Consider the following 20,243-nt stretch of genomic DNA (forward strand, 5'->3'; position numbering starts at 1 on the left):
TTGACACATATGGACTAAATAGAACTTGAAAAGATATATTTTTTCAAATGTGATCGCGCAATTCAGATAGAGTTGGCGCAGCACTACAGCCTGCATGCCTCAATTATTCATCCTCCCTCGCTCTTACTTTTTACCGTTCATCTAATGAATACACTGAGTATGGCTTTACCAAAACAATCATTGATGGCTAATAAAGTATCCATTATTCGAGTATGTAGAGCGGGATATATATATATATATATATATATATATATATATATATATATATATATATATATATACCAGCGTATCAGCGAGAAGTAGTGTGTTAAAAAAGGTAGAAAAAGAAAAGGGAACATTTTAAAAATAATGTAACATGACTGTCAATATACAGTATTTGTTTTGTGAGTGTTACTGAGTGTTGCGGTCATCAAGGATTTGATTATCATTATTTCTTTCAATCAGGTTCGTATTTGTAGGATGTGTTGTGTTCAAGTTACATTCCGTGTTTACACTGTCTTCCTTTAGCGGGACATTGACTTTTTCCAACGTGTGCTTTGTTTCCGCAGTAGTTGGATTTATGAATATGCTTGTATGTATGAGACGCTTCATATTTTTTGCTGCCTTTTCAATTGTGTAATTCGGGTTTTGTTCAGCTCTTTGGAACTGTTGCCTTTTATCTGTGCACTGCGTCAGTTCACGTGAGCCACTCGGTGTACATGCATCGAAGGTTCCCAGCCTGCTGGTGCCATCTCCTGCTATATCCATGGCTGTATTTAATGTTACCTTAGTCCTGGCACTTAAAACTTTCTCTCGCAGTTTCGCTGAGTTTGTGTCAAACACTACCCTGACCATCTCATCTTCCTCTCCATAAGCACAGTCCTTCACCCGTGAATATTTACCCGTGGCAGTTTGCTATTGGATTGCCGCTGACGGACGGCCTTATATGGGCAGGCACTAAATTACAAACGCCAGCGCAGCCTGTCTATGAACTTAATTTAAAGTGTAGGTTTACATCGTGCTTTGTTTCGGTAGCAGAACTCATGAATATGGTAGTATATGCCACTCGCCGCTTCTTATTGTTTCGCTGCCTTCTCAATTATATAATGCATGTTTTCTTGAGCGCTTTTTTGAGGTCTTCCTGGTTTTCTATGTACTGCGTGATTACGTGGGAGGCATGATGATGTCACACGAAACTCCGCCCCCATGGCGTTGAAGCTCATCTCCATTACAGTAAATGGAGAAAACTGCTTCCAGTTATGACCATTACGCTGTAGAATTTCGATATAAAACCTGCCCAACTTTTGTAAGGAAGCTGTAAGGAATCAACCTGCCAAATTTCAGCCTTCCACCCACACGGGAAGTTGGAGAATTAGTGATGAGTCAGTGAGTGAGTCAGTGAGTGAGTCAGTGAGTGAGTGAGGGCTTTGCCTTTTATTAGTATAGAGAGATTATATATATATATATATATATATATATATATATATACACACACAGCTATTTCAGATCAGTGCAATACGCAGCTTGTTAAAATGGATAACTCCGCTCTTACGTGCAAGTCTGAGTGGATATTATGAACTATCAGTATTTGTTCAAGTTCTATTTAAATTTTAAATAGAAGGAATTTTTATTTAGTCGACAGAAATATCTTTGGTAGGAATGGTAAAACAGACAGGAATATTATTCTGAATAAATCAACTCAAACCTTAAACAACTTATAATATTTTGCTCTCCATAAAAATATATCCTGTCTAAATTATACAAGTTAGAAATAAAGTAAACGTTAAAAGAACAAACATTCAAATTTCTTTACTCTTATGTAATTTTATATAAAAAATAAACTTAGATTTTAAATATCCCAAAAGATTTTGCTCTCCATAAAAATATATCCTGTCAAAATTATACAAATTCAAATATGAACATGCTGCATAACAAAACCTAGAAATATAAATAAAATGTGTTCCTTTCAGCAATAACAAATCAAATCATTCAGTTGTCTTTGCTCATATGTCATTTTAGAGCTGGACGCCTGGCATCTTTTTTGGCAACAGGTTCGTTTATGTTTGGTGTGAGGTTCTGTGTTGTGGAGATTCTCAGGATGGATTGCAGGTGCTCATCAGTGAGGCACTCCTGTGTGCTGTTTTGTTAGTCTTTATCACTGAGAAGAGCTTCTCACACAGATATGTGCTACCAAACATGCACAAGGTTCGAGCCGCATGTAGACGGACTTTTTGTTCTTCAAAGTCACCAAAGCGCCGTGCAAACTCAGTGCGCTCAGTTTATCAGCAAAGTGCGATTTGGGAACACCGTAGTGACGACTTGGTTTAACATTTCTTGGCAACAGGGAAAGTGGGGCAAATTGCCCTGGTGCATTTGTGTCTCCCATAAAAGCAGCTTCACTTGAAATCACTTTGTGATTGTGCACGGTAAAACGTCCGCTGAAGTGTCAGATTCTTATTTAATTCTTCTGCTTTCTGTATCTTCTGCATTGCATTCAGGTTACCCTGATGTTTTGTCTCATAGTGCCGTCTTAGATTAAATTCTGTAATTACAGCCACATTAGCTCCACAAATGAGACACACGGGTTCAGTAAACATATACTCAGCCTCCCATCGGTTTTAAAGGCTCTATTTTCAGAATCAACTTTTCTCTTCAGCATCGTGTGAGCTAGCTTCGCAATAACTTGCAGCATCATAAGCTAGACTTGATTAACGCGTAAGTGTTCGCAAGGCAGCTGAAGCGCTGCATTATGGGATCTGTAGTTTATTGTGTTACCAGCGCTTCATATACCGGGCCATTAATAACAATAATACAGTATATAAAATGATCTCGGGCGGATATAATTACGCCGGGCGGATGTGGCCCGGCCCTTGAGTTTGACACATATGGACTAAATAGAACTTGAAAAGATATATTTTTCAAATGTGATCGCAATTCAGATAGAGTTGACGCCACTACAGCCTGCATGCCTCAATAAGTCATCCTCCCTCGCTCTTACTTTTTACCGTTCATCTAATGAATACACTGAGTATGGCTTTACCAAAACAATCATTGATGGCGAATAAAGTATCCATTATTGAGTATGTAGATCGGGATATATATATATATACATATATATATATACCCGCGTCGCAGCGAGAAGTAGTGTGTTAAAAAGCTAGAAAAGAAAAGGGAACATTTTAAAAATAACGTAACATGACTGTCAATATACAGTATTTGTTTTGTGAGTGTTACTGAGTGTTGCTGTCATCAAGGATTTGATTATCATTATTTCTTTCAATCAGGTTCGTATTTGTAGGATGTGTTGTGTTCAAGTTACATTCCGTGTTTGTCAATCGCTGTAAAGATGACAGGTTTCATTCATCGATTCGTTTCTTACTGCATCAATAAACAGCTCGTCTTCTTCTTTATCTGAGACCTGACACACTGCATGCACGGGTTTTTTACACTGTCTTCCTTTAGCGGGACATTGACTTTTTCCACGTGTGCTTTGTTTCCACAGTAGCTGGATTTATGAATATGCTTATCAGGCGCTTCATATTTTTGCTGCCTTTTCAATTGTGTAATTCGGTTTTGTTCAGCTCTTTGGAACTGTTTCTTTTTGTCTGTGCACTGCGTCAGTTCACGTGAGCCACTCGGTGTACATGCATCGAAGGTTCCCAGCTGTGCTGGTGCCATCTCGCTATGTCCATGGCTGTATTTAATGTTACCTTAGTCCTGGCACTTAAAACTTTCTCTCGCAGTTTCGCTGAGTTTGTGTCAAACACCACCCTGACCATCTCATCTTCCTCTCCATAAGCACAGTCCTTCACCCGTGAATATTTACCCGTGGCAGTTTGCTATTGGATTGCCGCTGACGGACGGCCTTATATGGGCAGGCACTAAATTACAAACGCCAGCGCAGCCTGTCTATGAACTTAATTTAAAGTGTAGGTTTACATGTGCTTTGTTTCAAGTAGCAGAACTCATGAATATGGTTGTATATGTCACTCGCCGCTTCTTATTGTTTCGCTGCCTTCTCAATTATATAATGCATGTTTTCTTGAGCGCTTTTTTGAGGTCTTCCTGGTTTTCTATGTACTGCGTGATTACGTGGGAGGCGTGATGATGTCACACGAAACTCCCCCCGGCGTTGAAGCTCATCTCCATTACAGTAAATGGAGAAAACTGCTTCCAGTTATGACCATTACGCGTAGAATTTCGATATAAAACCTGCCCAACTTTTGTAAGGAAGCTGTAAGGAATGAACCTGCCAAATTTCAGCCTTCCACCCACACGGGAAGTTGGAGAATTAGTGATGAGTGAGTGAATGAGTGAGTCAGTGAGTGAGTGAGTGAGTGAGGGCTTTGCCTTTTATTAGTATAGATATATATATATATATATATATATATATATGTATGTATGTATGTATATATATATGTGTGTGTATGTATGTATGTATATATATATGTGTGTGTATGTATGTATGTATATATGTGTATGTATGTATGTATGTATAAATATATATATATATATATATATATGTGTATGTGTTGGTATATATGTATATATGTAATTTTTTGGACAAAATTGTAACCAAATTTATCTGGAAAGCAAGAAGGCTGCAGATAAAAAAAATAATTTAAATTTTTAGACCTCCCATTGTTTGTTTATTCAAACATAACTTTTTTACTTTCTACATGTAATACTGTCTGAGCCAATTCTGTACTCATCTACAAACATCACCCTCAACTCCCACTCCTTTTATTTTGATGCCCTACCTCTCATGTGTCACCTTATCAAATGCTTTCTGAAAGTCAAAATAAATATCATATGCACCATTTTGATCATATCCTTTTGTTGCTTCCTCAGACAATTCAAGCATGTTGATAAAATACAACAACAACAACAACAACAACAACATTTATTTATATAGCACATTTTCATACAAACAGTAGCTCAAAGTGCTTTACATATTAAAGAATAGAAAAATGAAAGACATAATTATAAAAAATAAATCAACATTAACATCGAATAAGAGTAAGGTTCAATGGCCAGGGGACAGAAAAACAAAAACTCCAGACGGCTGGAGAAAAATAAAATCTGTAGGGATTCCAGACCATGATACCGCCCAGTCCCCTCTGGGCATTCTACCTAACATAAATGAAACAGTCCTCTTTGGATTTAGGGTTCTCACGGAAGGGCTTGATGATGATGATGGTCACGTAGACTTCTTCCTTTTAATCCGTCCATCATTGTTGGAGCATCATGAAGCTTTGAGTAGGTGGAGGTGGCGCAGGCCACCACCACAAAGAAACCGGAAAAAGAAACAGAAAAGAGAGTAGGGGTCAGTACCGATTTTAGAGCCACCATGAATAGTTGTTATGATGAATTGAACATACAGAGTATCAGGATTAAGTTAAATTACGATTAAAATGAAGTTATAAAAGGCCATGTTAAAGTAATGTGTTTTCAGCAGTGTTTTAAAGTGCTCTACTGTATCAGCCTGGCGAATTCCTATTGGCAGGCTATTCCAGATTTTAGGTGCATAACAGCAGAAGGCCGCCTCACCACTTCTTTTAAGTTTTGTTCTTGGAATTCTAAGGAGACACTCATTTGAGGATCTGAGGTTACGATTTGGAATATAAGGTGTCAGACATTCCGATATATAAGATGGGGCGAGATTATTTAAGGCTTTATAAACCATAAGCAGAATTTTAAAGTCAATCCTGAATGACACAGGTAACCAGTGTAGTGACATCAAAACTGGAGTAATATGTTCTGATTTTCTTTTCCTAGTTAGGATTCTAGCAGCTGCATTCTGCACTAGTTGCAAACGATTTATATCTTTTTGGGTAGTCCTGAGAGGAGTGCGTTACAGTAATCTAGTCGACTGAAAACAAACGCGTGAACTAATTTCTCAGCATCTTTCAGTGATAAAAGAGGTCTAACTTTACTTATGTTTCTTAAGTGAAAAATGCTGTCCTAATGATCTGATTAATATGTGATTTAAAATTCAGATTACAGTCAACAATCCCCCCTAAGCTTTTTACCTCCGTCTTGACTTTTAATCCTAATGTATCCAGTTTATTTCTAATAGCCTCATTGTATCCATTATTGCTGATCACTAAAATTTCAGTTTTCTCTTTATTTAACTTGAGAAAATTACTATTCATCCATTCTGAGATACTAGTCAGACATTGTGTTAGTGAATCAATAGAATCGGGTCATCAGGTGCTATTGATAAGTACAGCTGTGTGTCATCAGCATAGCTGTGGTAGCTCACGTTGTGCCCTGAGATAATCTGACCTAACGGAAGCATGTAGATTGAGAATAACAGCGGACCCAGGATAGAGCCTTGTGGAACACCATATTGGATATCATGTGTCTTGAGTTGTAATTCCCACAACTAACAAAATATTTTCTCCCTGTCAGGTAGGATTCAAACCAATTTAAGACACTGCCAGAGAGGCCCACCCATTGACTAAGGCGATTTCTAAGAATGTTGTGATCAATGGTGTCAAATGCAGCACTCAGATCTAAGAGGATGAGAACAGATAAATGGCCTCTGTCTGCATTTACCCGCAAGTCATTTACTACTTTAACGAGTGCAGTTTCTGTGCTGTGATTTGTTCTAAAACCTGACTGAAATTTATCAAGAATAGCATGTTTATTTAGGTGGTCATTTAACTGCATAATGACTGCCTTCTCTAGAACTTTACTTAAGAAGGGCAAGTTAGAGATGGGTCTAAAATTTTCAAGAGCGAGGGTCAAGATTATGTTTCTTAAGTAGGGGTTTAACTACAGCAGTCTTAAGACAGTCTGGGAAGACCCCAGTATCTAGTGACGAATTTACTATGTCAAGAACATTATCAATTAGCACGCCTGATACTTCTTTGAAAAACCTTGTTGGTATCGGGTCAAGGACGAGGTGGAGGGTTTTAATTGAGATATTATTTTTGTAAATCAGGTAAATCTATCCTAGTGAAAGAGTTTAATTTGTTTATAACAGGATGTTGGGGTTTAGGGGGATCCTTAGTGTTGGGGAGATATACTATGTTATTTCTAATATCATTAATTTTTGATTGAAGAATACAGCGACAGCCTCACAGGTTTCACTGGAAGCACTTAGGAGGCATTCCTTTGAGCTACCTGGGTTTAGTAGGCGATCAATTGTAGAAAATAAGACTCTAGGATTACTAGCATTGTTATTTATAATATTAGAGAAATAGCAGCGTCTCTCAAGACGGACAGTGTTATTGTATTCTGTTATTTTGACTTTTAATATTTCGTGGTGGATAGTAAGTTTACTCTTCCTCCATTGACGCTCAGCTCTACGGCATGTTCTCTTTAAATCAGACACTCTTTGGGTCTTCCATGGTATACCAATGCTAGAAGATTTTTTCACTGTCTTTTCAGGTGCAACTATGTCAACAGCAGCTCTCACTTTAGAATTAAATCTTTCCACCTTACTATTTACATTGTCCTCGCTATTATAGCTGGCACTATAAACGGACTGATTGCTTAAAATGTTTGTAAGTTTTAAAGCTGCTGCGAATCAAAGAAGCGTTTTTTAACAATATGCTTCTCATGAGTGTTTTTTATCATTATTTCTATATTAAAAAGTAGAAGAAAATGGTCTGATAGACCAATATCAATGATCTGTTTTAGAGAAATAGCAGCGTCTCTCAAGACGGACAGTGTTATTGTATTCTGTTATTTTGACTTTTAGTATTTCGTGGTGGATAGTAAGTTTACTCTTCCTCCATTGACGCTCAGCTCTACGGCATGTTCTCTTTAAATCAGACACTCTTTGGGTCTTCCATGGTATACCAATGCTAGAAGATTTTTTCACTGTCTTTTCAGGTGCAACTATGTCAACAGCAGCTCTCACTTTAGAATTAAATCTTTCCACCTTACTATTTACATTGTCCTCGCTATTATAGCTGGCACTATAAACGGACTGATTGCTTAAAATGTTTGTAAGTTTTAAAGCTGCTGCCGAATCAAAGAAGCGTTTTTTAACAATATGCTTCTCATGAGTGTTTTTTATAATTATTTCTATATTAAAAAGTAGAAGAAAATGGTCTGATAGACCAATATCAATGATCTGTTTTATATCAACTTTCAGTCCTTTAGTAATCACTAAGTCTAATGTATGACCTGCTTTATGTGTAGGCTGATTTATGAGTTGTCTCAAATCAAAAGAATCCAGGAGGTTCATAAATTCTTTTACTTTTAGATCACACGGATTATCTATATGAAAATTAAAGTCGCCAACTATTAGGAATGTGTCATAATTAGTAATTAAAATTGACATTAAGTCAGAGAATTCCTCAAAAAACGACGCGTTATATTTAGGAGGTCTATACACGGATAGTATTAGAACTTGAGAATCTCCATGAATAACAACGCTAGATACTCAAAGGACTTGAACTTACCAAAACTGAACATCTTTACATTTTAATCGCTCGAGTAAATGTTAGCCAATCCGCCCTTTTTCCCTGGCGGTTTGAATGAGTAAAACTGTAATCCGGAGGCAGATTCGATTAAAACTGACGCGGCATCTGAATTCAGCCATGTTTCATTTAGTGCAATAAGATCTATTTTTATCACTAATAAGATCGTTGATAAAAAACGTTTTGTTAGTTAAAGCTCTGACATTTAATAGTGCCATATTTAATGTTTCGGAGGTGCAGAGATGAGTACTATGTGCGTTATTATTTGGAATAGGAACTAGATTATTATTATTAGCGCCGCTCTGTGTATATTTTTTGTTTAATCTGCGATCTGTTTTTATAGTTTTAATACATTGTTCCTCTAAAATAGTGATTTTAATTAGATTATTGGAGTTTATGCCGTATTTCCTAGGTTTTCTACGTGCATTGAGATTGCTTATTACAGTATTAATGGTGTGAACTTTAACGGAAGACTCTATTAAACATTCATCATGTCCTGGCACAACAGTATTATTTTGGACGGGTTTAAGAGCAGAGTTAGATAGTCAAGAAAAACGAATTACCTTCGATATGTTTTCGGAGAGGACCCGGGCACCGAAACTGTTCGGATGCAGGCCATCACGCTTGAAGAGACGCGGCCTTTCCAAAAAGAGATTCCAATTGTTGATGAAGCCGACATCCTTCTTCTTGCAGAAACCCTGTAGCCAGTTGTTCAACCCTAGCAGACGACTGTAGTACTCGTTGGATCGTCTGACGAGAGGTAGTGGACCCGAGACGAAGATCTTTGCCGATGGGGTCCTCTCCTTCGTGTCTCTAATCAGAGCTGCGAAGTCAGCCTTCAGGATTTCTGATTGTCGGTGCCTTATATCGTTTACGCATGCAAGACGATTGATCCAACTGCCCTCTCCTTGTGTTTCTCTCCTTGTCCTCCCTCTCTGAACCCATAATGACTGTTAAGTAAAACTCCTGTTTTTGCCATGTATTGCTCAATCTTTCCCTTAATAATTCCTTCCATTAATTTTACTGTGATGCATGGTAATCTTACTGGCCTATGGTTGCTTGGATATGCCCGGTTACCCTTTTTATATAACGGGATAATATTTGCCATTTTCCGGTCCTTCAGAAATTCCACAGTGCAACGTGACTTCCCTAAAATATGCATCAAGATTTTATATATGTATTTGCTAATATCCTTAAGAAATCGAGGCTAAGTATTATCAGTTGCTGGTGATTTGTTTAATTTCAGCGTATTTAATCTAAGCAGTACTTCTCTCTCTTCAATTTCCAAATCACTCAGTACCTCCTTAGTAGTCCCTTTTACCACTGAGAGGTTATCTATTTCTCATATGTGAAGACCTCAGAAAAATACAAGTTTAGAGTGTCTATTTCACTGTCCATATTTTTAAATTCCCCTTTACTATTCTTGACGTATTTCACCTCCTCCTTGACTGTTCTTTCACTATTAAAATACTGAAAAAATCTCTTTGGGTCATCTTTCACTTTATCTGCTATATTCCTCTCTAACTACCTTTTATCCTCCCTACTATCCTCCTTAGTAGTTGCCCTCATGTTCTCATAAGCCCTATGATTCACATTGGAGTTATTAGTCTTATACGTCTTATACAGCTGTTCTTTCCTTTGCAGTTTTTATTTCGACTCTTTGTTAAACCACTGCAGAGTTTTTTTTTTAAATCTCCTCCTAATTCCAAATTTAGGTATGTACCTCCCCTGCATTACATGTTAAACGTTTTTTAACCCGTTGCACAACTCCTTGACTGTCTTCACACATAAAAGATTATCCCAGTCTATCCTCCTTAGACTTTGCTGCATCTGCCCAACATTTGCCCTGCCAAGGTTCCAGTTTTAGTCTCCGCATCCACACTCTTTCAAAACACTGAGAATTGTAATATATTATGGTCACTTGACCATAGTTGTTCAGTCACCTCTACACCCTGAATTTACAATAAGCTCAATCTAGATAGGCTTCCCCCATGTTGGTGCTTTAACATACTGTTTTAAAAAACAGTCACTGATTACTTCCAACAGTTAAAAGTATACTGCAGTTTAAGAGATTAGATAAAATTGCTCCTATTCTTTTTAACAGATGTTTTACATAAATTGAAGGATTGCTTGTTCCCACCTATGTGAACTGTGTGGTGCTTAAGAATGTTCTTGTATGTTCAGACCACTTCAACACTTTCCACATCACTATGATGAGATTTTCTGATAGTAATTTTAAAGGTCTTTGTTTTAACATCCTAATCCACAGTAATCTGAAAATAAAACAGTTTTGAGAAGAGCAAGTCATCCAGCCCAACAAGCCTGTAAATCAAACTAATGCAATTTATAAACAAAAAAAATCTGTTATGTTATTCATCTAGTGTAAGATCCATTTCTGGTTCAGCTTTAACTAATGACAAATGGGCTGACATTCTGCTCCAGTATTTTGTGCTTCATTGTTTGCTTTATAATTGACTTAACTTTTCTGTTCAGATTGTGTATTTCTTCCCTAATGTCACATCCAACATACCACCAGATTAAATCCCAACTTTAAATCATTTGTTGAAAAAATATTATTTATAATCCTTTTCAAACTTCAGTTGTGCATTTATTCATTAAGCAAAGTCTTTGCTTGTAAATAAGGCAGGTCATTGAGACTAACTGAATTGTGATTTTAAAATGTCTGTGCCATTATCTAAACCAATGAGCTTTTAATTGTAAAAGTGTTTAAAAATTAATTAAAAGGTAATTTCACAGCAGAGAGGTATACATAGTTTTTATATTTCACCGAAAATGGTTCTTTCTAATGATGGCAAATTTATGTTGAAAAGCATCCATATGTAACTATGAATATGAATTAGTATATCAGCATGACATCAAGATATTTTACATACATGGGTCTGTGTTCATAGTATAATTTATATATTTTTATAATCTAATACTTCAGCAATAAACCGTAAACAATTTTGTGATTTTTGCAAGTAGCAAATTGTGCAAACATGTTTAGCTGTGTCTTGCAGAAGGCTGTTTACATTACTTTGAAATCCAAAGCATCAAATTGCAGGGGCACTGTTAGTTCCTATGTAGCTTACATACTTTTAGATTCTTCCAACTTTCCACTTCTGTTCAACTCTTAGATAAACAAACAGATATCAGTGCAGAAATCACTAACTCTTTTACAGAGGGCTTTTTTTCTGTTTCACACATAAATATTGTCTTATTTATATAGCTACATAATTATATTTTTCCCCTGTATTTATTGCTAATCACTGCAAAAATACGTATTCAAAAACTAGACAAAAAACTTTAAATGGAAGTTATTTTGCTTTTATTTATCAAAAAAATCTGACAATATGCAAAATTTACTTGACAAGATATCTTAAAGTATCCAAAATAATTATAAATACAAGTGTTTTGATAAGTCAGTAGTACTTATAATAAGGAAAACAAGATTTAACATTTTGATATAAATACTTTACACTTGCTTAGATTTCATTTTTGCAGTGAAATAGGTCTATTCAGATATCCCCTGTGCTGTCCCAGCAACAGAGAGTAGAAATACTATAAAATTAGTATGAATAATTGCTCAAAAAACTTAATCAACATATTAGAAATGGTTCAGTACATACATTTAGTTTATGTTACATTTAGCAATAATGGCCAAATTAAAACAAAGTTTTTTGCTCCTTGTATTTTATTTTAAAGTGGATAACAATTGCATTTGCAACTACTTTTTCATAATACACAACAAGATCTTACCTCTCTGTGGATAACAAGACACAGGAGACCTAATTATCAAAAAATGTGTTAGGGTCAGGATTTAACAATGTAAGGAAAAATACAGCAGAGAAATGACACACAAAAGAGTAATCAACAAAATAAAAGTCTCTGGACCTACTTGCTTTGCCCAAATTAGGTCCCTGACTAACCTGTGTTGTGTCTGTTCCACGTATCCACTGTTACTCACAATTCCTTACTCAACTTCCTCAAACAAACTCCTCTCCTTCTCCAGGCTTGGCCTTCCTTCTTTTCTCCAACCAGTTGTACACCTGTCAGATATTTGTACCCAACTCCAAAGCAACTAAATCAGCATGTTCTTTTAAGCCCAGGCCCACAATCACATCTGGGTAACCTATGGCAAATATTTCCTGGTGACTACACTTTTGGTTCTGCATGTTCCCCCCAGGCCAGAGTTGTATTGGGGATGGCAACACTTGCTATAATTTCCAAGTATCCTTGTGTGGTTGCCATACATTGCCTCATAGTGGCTTGGTGAACAGTAGAAACATTAATGATGCCCTTTTTATTCATTTTCATTTCTTGGATGGCCTGGAACTATACTGGCAATGCTCTCTTCTCTTTACAAAAGAAGGTACTGCTCCAATTCCTTAACATCTCATGAAAACAATAAGAAGAGTAATTGTGTGGAGGTGGTGGTGCTCACCATCAGCAGTACCAGTACCAAGTAAAGTAATCTGTAGGACTGTAACCACCCAAGAAAAACTTTACATTTACTTTAAGTCCCAGTAAACAATATAGTAAAGACAAATACTCATTACTAACATTTAGTATTATAAAATTGGCTAGTTTTTTTTTAAATAATTAAGTGATATGGAGGAGGAGGTCGGGTGCAGTGTGAGTTGGGTGGTGGCCAAAGGCGGGGACCTTGGCGGTCCGATCCTCGGCTAAAGAAGGTGACTCTTGGGACGTGGAATGTCACCTCTCTGAAGGGGAAGGAGCCTGAGCTAGTGTGCGAGGTCGAGATGTTCTGGCTAGGTATAGTCGGGCCCACCTTGACGCACAGCTTGGACTCTGGAACCAATCTCCTTGAGAGGGGCTGGTCTCTCTACCACTCTGGAATTGCTCCCGGTGAGAGGCGCCGAGCAGGTGTGTTCATACTTATTGCCCACCGACTTGGAGCCTGTTCATTGGGGTTTACCCCAGTGGACGAGAGGGTGGCCTCCCTCCGCCTTCGGGTGGGGGGACGGGTCTTAACTGTTGTTTGTGCGTATGCACCCTTTTGTCCTGTGGGACTCTAGAGGCAGCTAATAGGTACTGGCAGGCCAAGCGGAATGCGGCTTCGGTGGTTGCTGAGGCAAAAACTCGGGCGTGGGAGGAGTTTGGGGAGGCCATGGAGAACGACTTTCAGACGGCTTCGAGGAGATTCTGGTCCACTGTCCAGCGTCTCAGGAGGGGGAAGCAGTACAGTGTCAACACTGTATATGGTGGGGATGGTGCGCTGCTGACCTCGGCTCGGGACGTTGTGGGTCGGTGGAGGGGGTACTTCGAAGACCTCCTCAATCCCACTAACATGCCTTCCAATGAGGAAGCAGACCCTGGGTTCTCAGAGGTGGGCTCCCCCATCTCTGGGACTGAGGTCACCAAGGTGGTCAATAAACTCCTTGGTGGCAGGGCCCCGGGAGTGGATGAGTTCCTCAAGGGTCTGGATGTTGTAGGACTGTCTTGATTGACATGTCTCTGCAACATTGCATGGACATTGGGGACAGTGCCTCTGGATTGGCAGACCGGGGTGGTGGTCCCCCCCTTTAAGAAGGGGGACCGGAGGGTGTGTTCCAACTACAGAGGGATCACACTCCTCAGCCTCCCTGGAAAAGTGTATTCGGGGGTTCTGGAGAGGAGAGTAATCGGATAGTCGAACCTCGGATTCAGGAGGAACAGTGTGGTTTTCATCCTGGTCGCAGAACAGTGGACCAGGTCTACACCCTTAGCAGGGTCCTCGAGGGTGCAAGGGAGTTTGCCCAACCAGTCTACATGTGTTTTGTGGACTTGGAAAAGGCATTCGACCGTGTTCCACGGGGAATCCTGTGGGGGGTGCTCCAGGAGTATGGGGTACCGGACCCCCTGATAAGGGTTGTTCAGTCCTTGTACAACCGGTGTCAGAGCTTGGTCCGCATTGCCGGCAGTCAAACCCGTTTCCAGTGAGAGTTGGACTCCGCCAGGGCTGCCCTTTGTCACCGATTCTGTTCATAATTTTTATGGACAGAATTTCTAGGCGCAGCCAGGGTGTTGAGGGGGTCTGGTTTGGTGGACTCAGGATTGGGTCAGTGCTTTTTGCAGATGATGTTGTCCTGTTTGCTTCATCAGGCCGTGATCTTCAGCTTTCTCTGGATCAGTTCGCAGCTGAGTGTGAAGCAGCTGGGATGGGAGTCAGCACCTCCAAATCCGAGACCATGGTCCTCAGCTGGAAAAGGGTGGAGTGCCCTCTCAGGGTTGGGAGCGAGATCCTGCCCCAAGTGGAGGAGTTCAAGTATCTCTGGGTCTTGTTCACGAGTGAGGGAAGAATGGAGCGGTGCAGCGTCTGCAGTTATGCGGGCTCTGCATCGGTCTGTCGTGGTGAAAAAGATGCTGAGCCATAAGGCAATGCTCTCAATTTACCAATCAATCTATGTTCCTACCCTCACCTATGGTCATGAACTATGGGTAGTGACTGAAAGAACGAGATACAAGTTGCTGAAATGAGTTTCCTCAGCAGGGTGTCTGGGCTTTCCCTTAAAGATAGGGTAAGAAGTTCAGTCATCCGGGAGAGGCTCAGAGTAGAGCTACTGCTCCTCCGCATCGAGAGGAGTCAGATGAGGTGGCTCAGGCATCTGATAAGGATGCCTCCTGGACGCCTCCTTGGCGAGGTGTTCCAGGCATGTCAAACCGGGAGGAGGCCGCGGGGAATACCCAGGACACGCTGGAGGGACTATGTCTCCCAGCGGCCTGGGAATGCCTCGGGATTCCCCCGGAAGAACTAGAAGCAGTGGCCGGGGAGAGGGAAGCTGGGCATCCCTGCTCTCAAGCTGCTGCCCCCGTGACCCGACCTCGGATAAGCTGAAGAAGATGGATGGCTGGATGGATGGATGAATGGATTAAGTGATATTTCCTTATACTATTAATAACCTCTCTGTAAACAAAACATAGTACTGTTCTATGTTTCACTTTGTGCAGTATTCACCCTTAGCAAATAATTGATTTTTAAATGTTAATGCAAGAAAATCATGCTATACATGAAATTATTACAACTATTTTAATTGGGAAATGCAATTGATTTACTAAACAAACACCACAGTGTAGCACACAAACTTGGTGAGTGAGTGACATTACCTTTGCTAATAGAAAATACAGGTTGAAACGTTTATTAAGTATCCGTTTACCTCTTTAGTGTGGATAAACAGTAGACAAAAGAAACCTCTTTGGGAGCTCAATGTCTCCTGGTTTACCAGAAGAGGTGCCAGCAGCACAGCAGAAGCTGTCATTTGACCACAAGAACCTGGCAAGAGTCGAACTTCAGCATTTCTTTTTGAGGCCCACCAGAGGGCAGCAAAAACTGTGATTTCTCTAAACAGAGCAACTTTTCGTTATTGTATTGGTTTTCTTTTCTATGACCATCCAGTATTTCACATTAAACAAGGCATTCTCAGCTAGAGCCCCAACATATCCACTAACTCAGTATTTCTTTCACTCAGATGCTATCATAGTAAGCATTTCCAAATCAAACCATCATACCTCCCCTATGTGACCTCCGTTTGCCTATATTGGATTTTTAAATACTTCTCCAGTTAAAATTTTGGATTCTTTTTCTAAAGTAAAATCTGTATTGTATTATATGCATGCCTATTTTGCCCCTATCTACCCAGTGCTATTTGGATGACATGTAACATAATATACTGTAGGTCACTACTTTTTATTTTGGTGCCCATATTACCATGTCACCAATTGAGAGGTTTTTGACTTTGCCCAGAATGAATCCCAAGAGAAGTGCTGAATCTGCCCTTTTTCTTATTTATGTAACTAAAGCTATAGAAGCTCTAGCTTGTTTTATGTAACAATTTGCATTGTTCCTTTTATGTTTTAAAGCACACTGAGGTACAATTAACTTTTGAAAGGTCATAAATGTATAAACTGTTTAAAATTATAATTGCAATAATCAAACATAGAAAACGCATGCATTGATTGATGGGCAAACATGCATTTATTAAGTATCAAGGCTGCTATGGCAGAGTCATTTGTCATTAAACAAAGTAATTGTTCTTGGCATGTCAGTAGGGAATATGAACTGTTTTGGCCAATGTTCCAAATTGATATCAGCACTTTACGGAATTTCTTTCTTACAACACAGATGGCCTGGCCTTGACTGAAGTTTTAGCTTTGTTTTTGGATTATAGTCTCTGTTGTGTCTACATTTTTGTTAATAAATCAATCTTGTAATTGTTCAAGGTTTTTTATAATGCCAAAGGGTAGGGAAGTACAGAAGGATAAATTTACATTACAACTGTATAGCTGTATAAGCAGTAATTATAAAGTATTTGCATCAGTATAGCAATAGCATTTCTCAGCCAAACAACATTTATTTATTTTTCTGGAAAAGAGACTTTTTTTTCTTTGGTGTCTGCATGCAGATTACATTTTCTCCCAATTTCTGTGTGGATTTTCCACTGGGTACTTTGGTTTTCCTCTTACATATCCAAAGACATACATTTACATGTAAGGTTAATTGGTGATTCCAGTTTGGCCATATTAGTGGATCCTGTGATGGACTTGCAAACTGTTTGGGCTGAAAATGAGTGGAGAGTGGTAGACGGTAGAACCTTAGAAACCTTCAAAACTAGACTTAATGTTATTTTGGAATAATTAAGTGGATAGGACTGGTGAGATTTGTTGGGCTTAATAGCCTGTTTCTGTCTAGATTGCTCTAATGTTCATCACCATCTCTTAACACACAGTCCTAGAACTCTATAAAGTGTTGCCCTTCTATTAGATAATCAGTGATTCAAAATAACAAATGGGCATCTACAGCACCAGAAATGGTTTGAAATTATCCTTTCGCCAGACATGCTGGATAGTATTAAAATTACTGGATAAATCAAATAACATAGTGCTGATTTTAATGCCAGATTTGTCCCAGTGGGAACAGGCTGTGGTATGTGGAACCTGTACATCAGGGCATCATCTAACTCCATATATGCCTGACATACAAAATTTAAGTGGGTCAAACATGTCTATAACTAGTTGTTGCTGACTGTTTCACAACCATCCCATCTACAGTTTTCAATATACTTTCCATATTTAAGTATTGAAGCTATGAAGAATGTCTGGGACAGTTGTGGTCAAGCTGAAGGATCCAGCAGAATTGTCAGTCAAATAGTTTAAGTATCTCTCCAGGTGATACCATCAGGTCTAATTGCCTTGTCAATGCAGTGGTTCTCCAGTTGTCTTCTTTATTGATCAGTAGAAATAGACATTCTGATAATGGGTGTGGGGTGCAGAGGTATGTTTTTCCTCACTGTAAAAATGTGAAGAAGTAAGGAATTAGGTAATAAGTGGACAAAATCCCCATATGTGATACACAAACTGTAGTATTATTAGAGGAGTATCTATGTGGTAGATATGAGTTTAAAATGTTTTAAATCAATTTTTTGTGTAATGCATTTTAATAAATCATTCATATTGTATATTTTCCTATTTTCATTTTTTAGTCAAAAGTCTACACAAGAACACCAACTATGTACCTAGATTTCAGATTGGAAAAAGGAGCAAAACATGTTCAACCCGTGCCAGTAGGTGAGAACATTAATTATGAGCTTTACTATTTTTGAATGTCTAATATAATATATCAGTTGTATGTAATAAGTTGGGTGACGTTTAGCATTGGTGCCTCACAACTCAGGAGTTCTTACTTGAAATAAAAAAGCAGCATCATTTACACTGAGTTTCCACATTCTTATTCATTTGGGTACAGGTAGGTATGCAGATTCATTATATTTATGATTATAAACTGGCCCTGTTTCAGTAATATGGGTGTGTGAACAAGTGTGCTCTGAGCTAAACTGGCACCTGATTCACTGCTGTTTTCTTCCTCCTTGCATATGATCCAACATACTGATGATCCTTTTTTGGAATCAGTTTAGAAAATGAATGAATGAATAAATGAGATTTGCTGGCAAAATAGGTTCCATTATTGCCCAGTAGTGCATAAGACCTTGGTTCAGTTCCAAACTAGATGCCTTATGTCTTAAATTTGAACATTCTTTCTCTGTCCACATAGCAATCTTCTTAGGACTCCAATTATCTTTAAAGTACAAAAGTAATCTGCTAAATTAATTAGTATAACTGAATTGCCTTAGTGCAAATTAATGATCATTATTGTTAAATAGCTGTATCATCAGCAAACTGGACAATGATGTTAAGAGTCAGATGCAGCCATGTACAGAGGTAGTACAGTAGAGAAATTGGAATATACTCCTTTGGAGCATCTGTGTTGAAAGTGGGGGATGATGAAGTTTGACCACCCATCTGGAATCACCTGTGGAACTACCTCTCAGGAAGTTAAAAATCCAGCTGCACAATGAAGTGCACAGATGCAAGTCCCTGAGCTTGATGATGACCTTAGATAGGTTTGCTGTGTTAAATTCAGAACTAGAGTCTATAAATTAAATTCTCTTTTTGTCCAGTTTGGTCTGTACTATATAAAGGATCAAGGCAGTGGCATTCTTTGTGGATCTACTGGGGTGATATGCAAACTGTATGGGTCTAATTCTTTTGGAAGAAATAAGTACAGCACTTGTGGTTTTGGACCAGCAGTCACTTGAAATACTTCATTGCTATAGGTGTTATTACAAAAGGGATCATTATCATTCAGGCAGATTGGATGTTATTTCTTAGGTACAGGGACAATGGTGGATCTTTTAAAACATTTTGGTATGACGGACTGTTTTAATGAGAGATTTAATATTACTATGAACAGTAATACAAGCTGATCTGCACAGATCATGAAAATATATCCTGGATTACCATCTGGACCTGCTGCTCACTTTCCTGAAATCTTTCACTTTCCTCACTGAGTGGTCCCCCACTGTAGACTTGTTGGACCGCTTTAGAGATTTTTTTTTAGTAATTTTTAATTGCCATGTACAATTTCTTGTGTTAGGAATTTGTCAGTTTTCCCATACTCCAACTTAACTCTCCAGAGAGTTTTTTTTGGGGTCTGAGAGCAGGATTAGCTATTTGTACAGTGCAACTGAAGCAATTGCAGGTTAATGGTCTTGTTCAAGTGTTCAACAGAGTAGCATTACTTCTGTCACTGCCAGAATTTGAACCAGCAGCTTTCAAGTTACCAGCCCAGATCCTTTAGACACAGAGTCACCACTCCACGGCATTCACAACAAAGTGCACATAAAAATTATTAAGCTCATCTACCAGAGAGTTGTCTGAAATCACCATGGTGAAAGTAATTGCTTTATAGTCCATTATTACCTACAGACCTTGCCATAGACTGTTCAAATTGTCCTTTCACCTTTTCCTCATAAGGTGTCAAAACGGTTTGCATATCTCTCCTTAGATTGTACAAGGTGGCTTTGTAATTGTCCATATTCCCAGACATGAGCACTGAGTTGTATGCAATAGTGCTAATGTTTAGTACATTTCAAATGGTTTTGTTCACCCAAGGTTTCTGGTTTGGGTAATTGCTGATGATGATTTTTTGTAAAATGTAATGAGATATCCAATAAAAGAAATCACATTGATGTTGTCATCAGAGCTATGCCTAAACATTTCTCAGTCAGCAACATTCAGTGCATCCTGGAGAATGGTCTCTGATTAGTCTGACCTCACACTTCCTTCACTCAGATTCCTGCCTTAATTTTTGTTTGTGTCTGGAGATAAAGAAGAAGATGGTTTGGTCAGGTTTGCTAAACTGAACTGTACTGAAAAAAATTTGACATTACCTTTTTGAGAGTAGCCTTATTGAAATTACCAGTCACAATAAGGCCAGTGTCCAGGTTATCATTCTAGTGCCAACTGAGTGTCTCATACAGTCCTGTCTGG

At 38.6% G+C, this 20,243-nt stretch overlaps 1 protein-coding gene across 2 annotated transcripts in view; it reads left to right on the plus strand.

The window, feature by feature from the left end:
• pir (pirin) overlaps window positions 1-20,243 on the plus strand; it is a 149,522-nt gene that overhangs the window by 91,812 nt on the left and 37,467 nt on the right. For both annotated transcript variants that reach the window (XM_039745056.1, XM_039745057.1), the window contains exon 6: window positions 17,897-17,981. In XM_039745056.1, the coding sequence (XP_039600990.1) occupies window positions 17,897-17,981 (85 nt within the window). The remainder of the gene's footprint in view (window positions 1-17,896; window positions 17,982-20,243) is intronic.

The sequence above is a fragment of the Polypterus senegalus genome, chromosome 2, assembly GCF_016835505.1.
Source record: "Polypterus senegalus isolate Bchr_013 chromosome 2, ASM1683550v1, whole genome shotgun sequence".
Classification (NCBI taxonomy): domain Eukaryota; kingdom Metazoa; phylum Chordata; class Cladistia; order Polypteriformes; family Polypteridae; genus Polypterus; species Polypterus senegalus.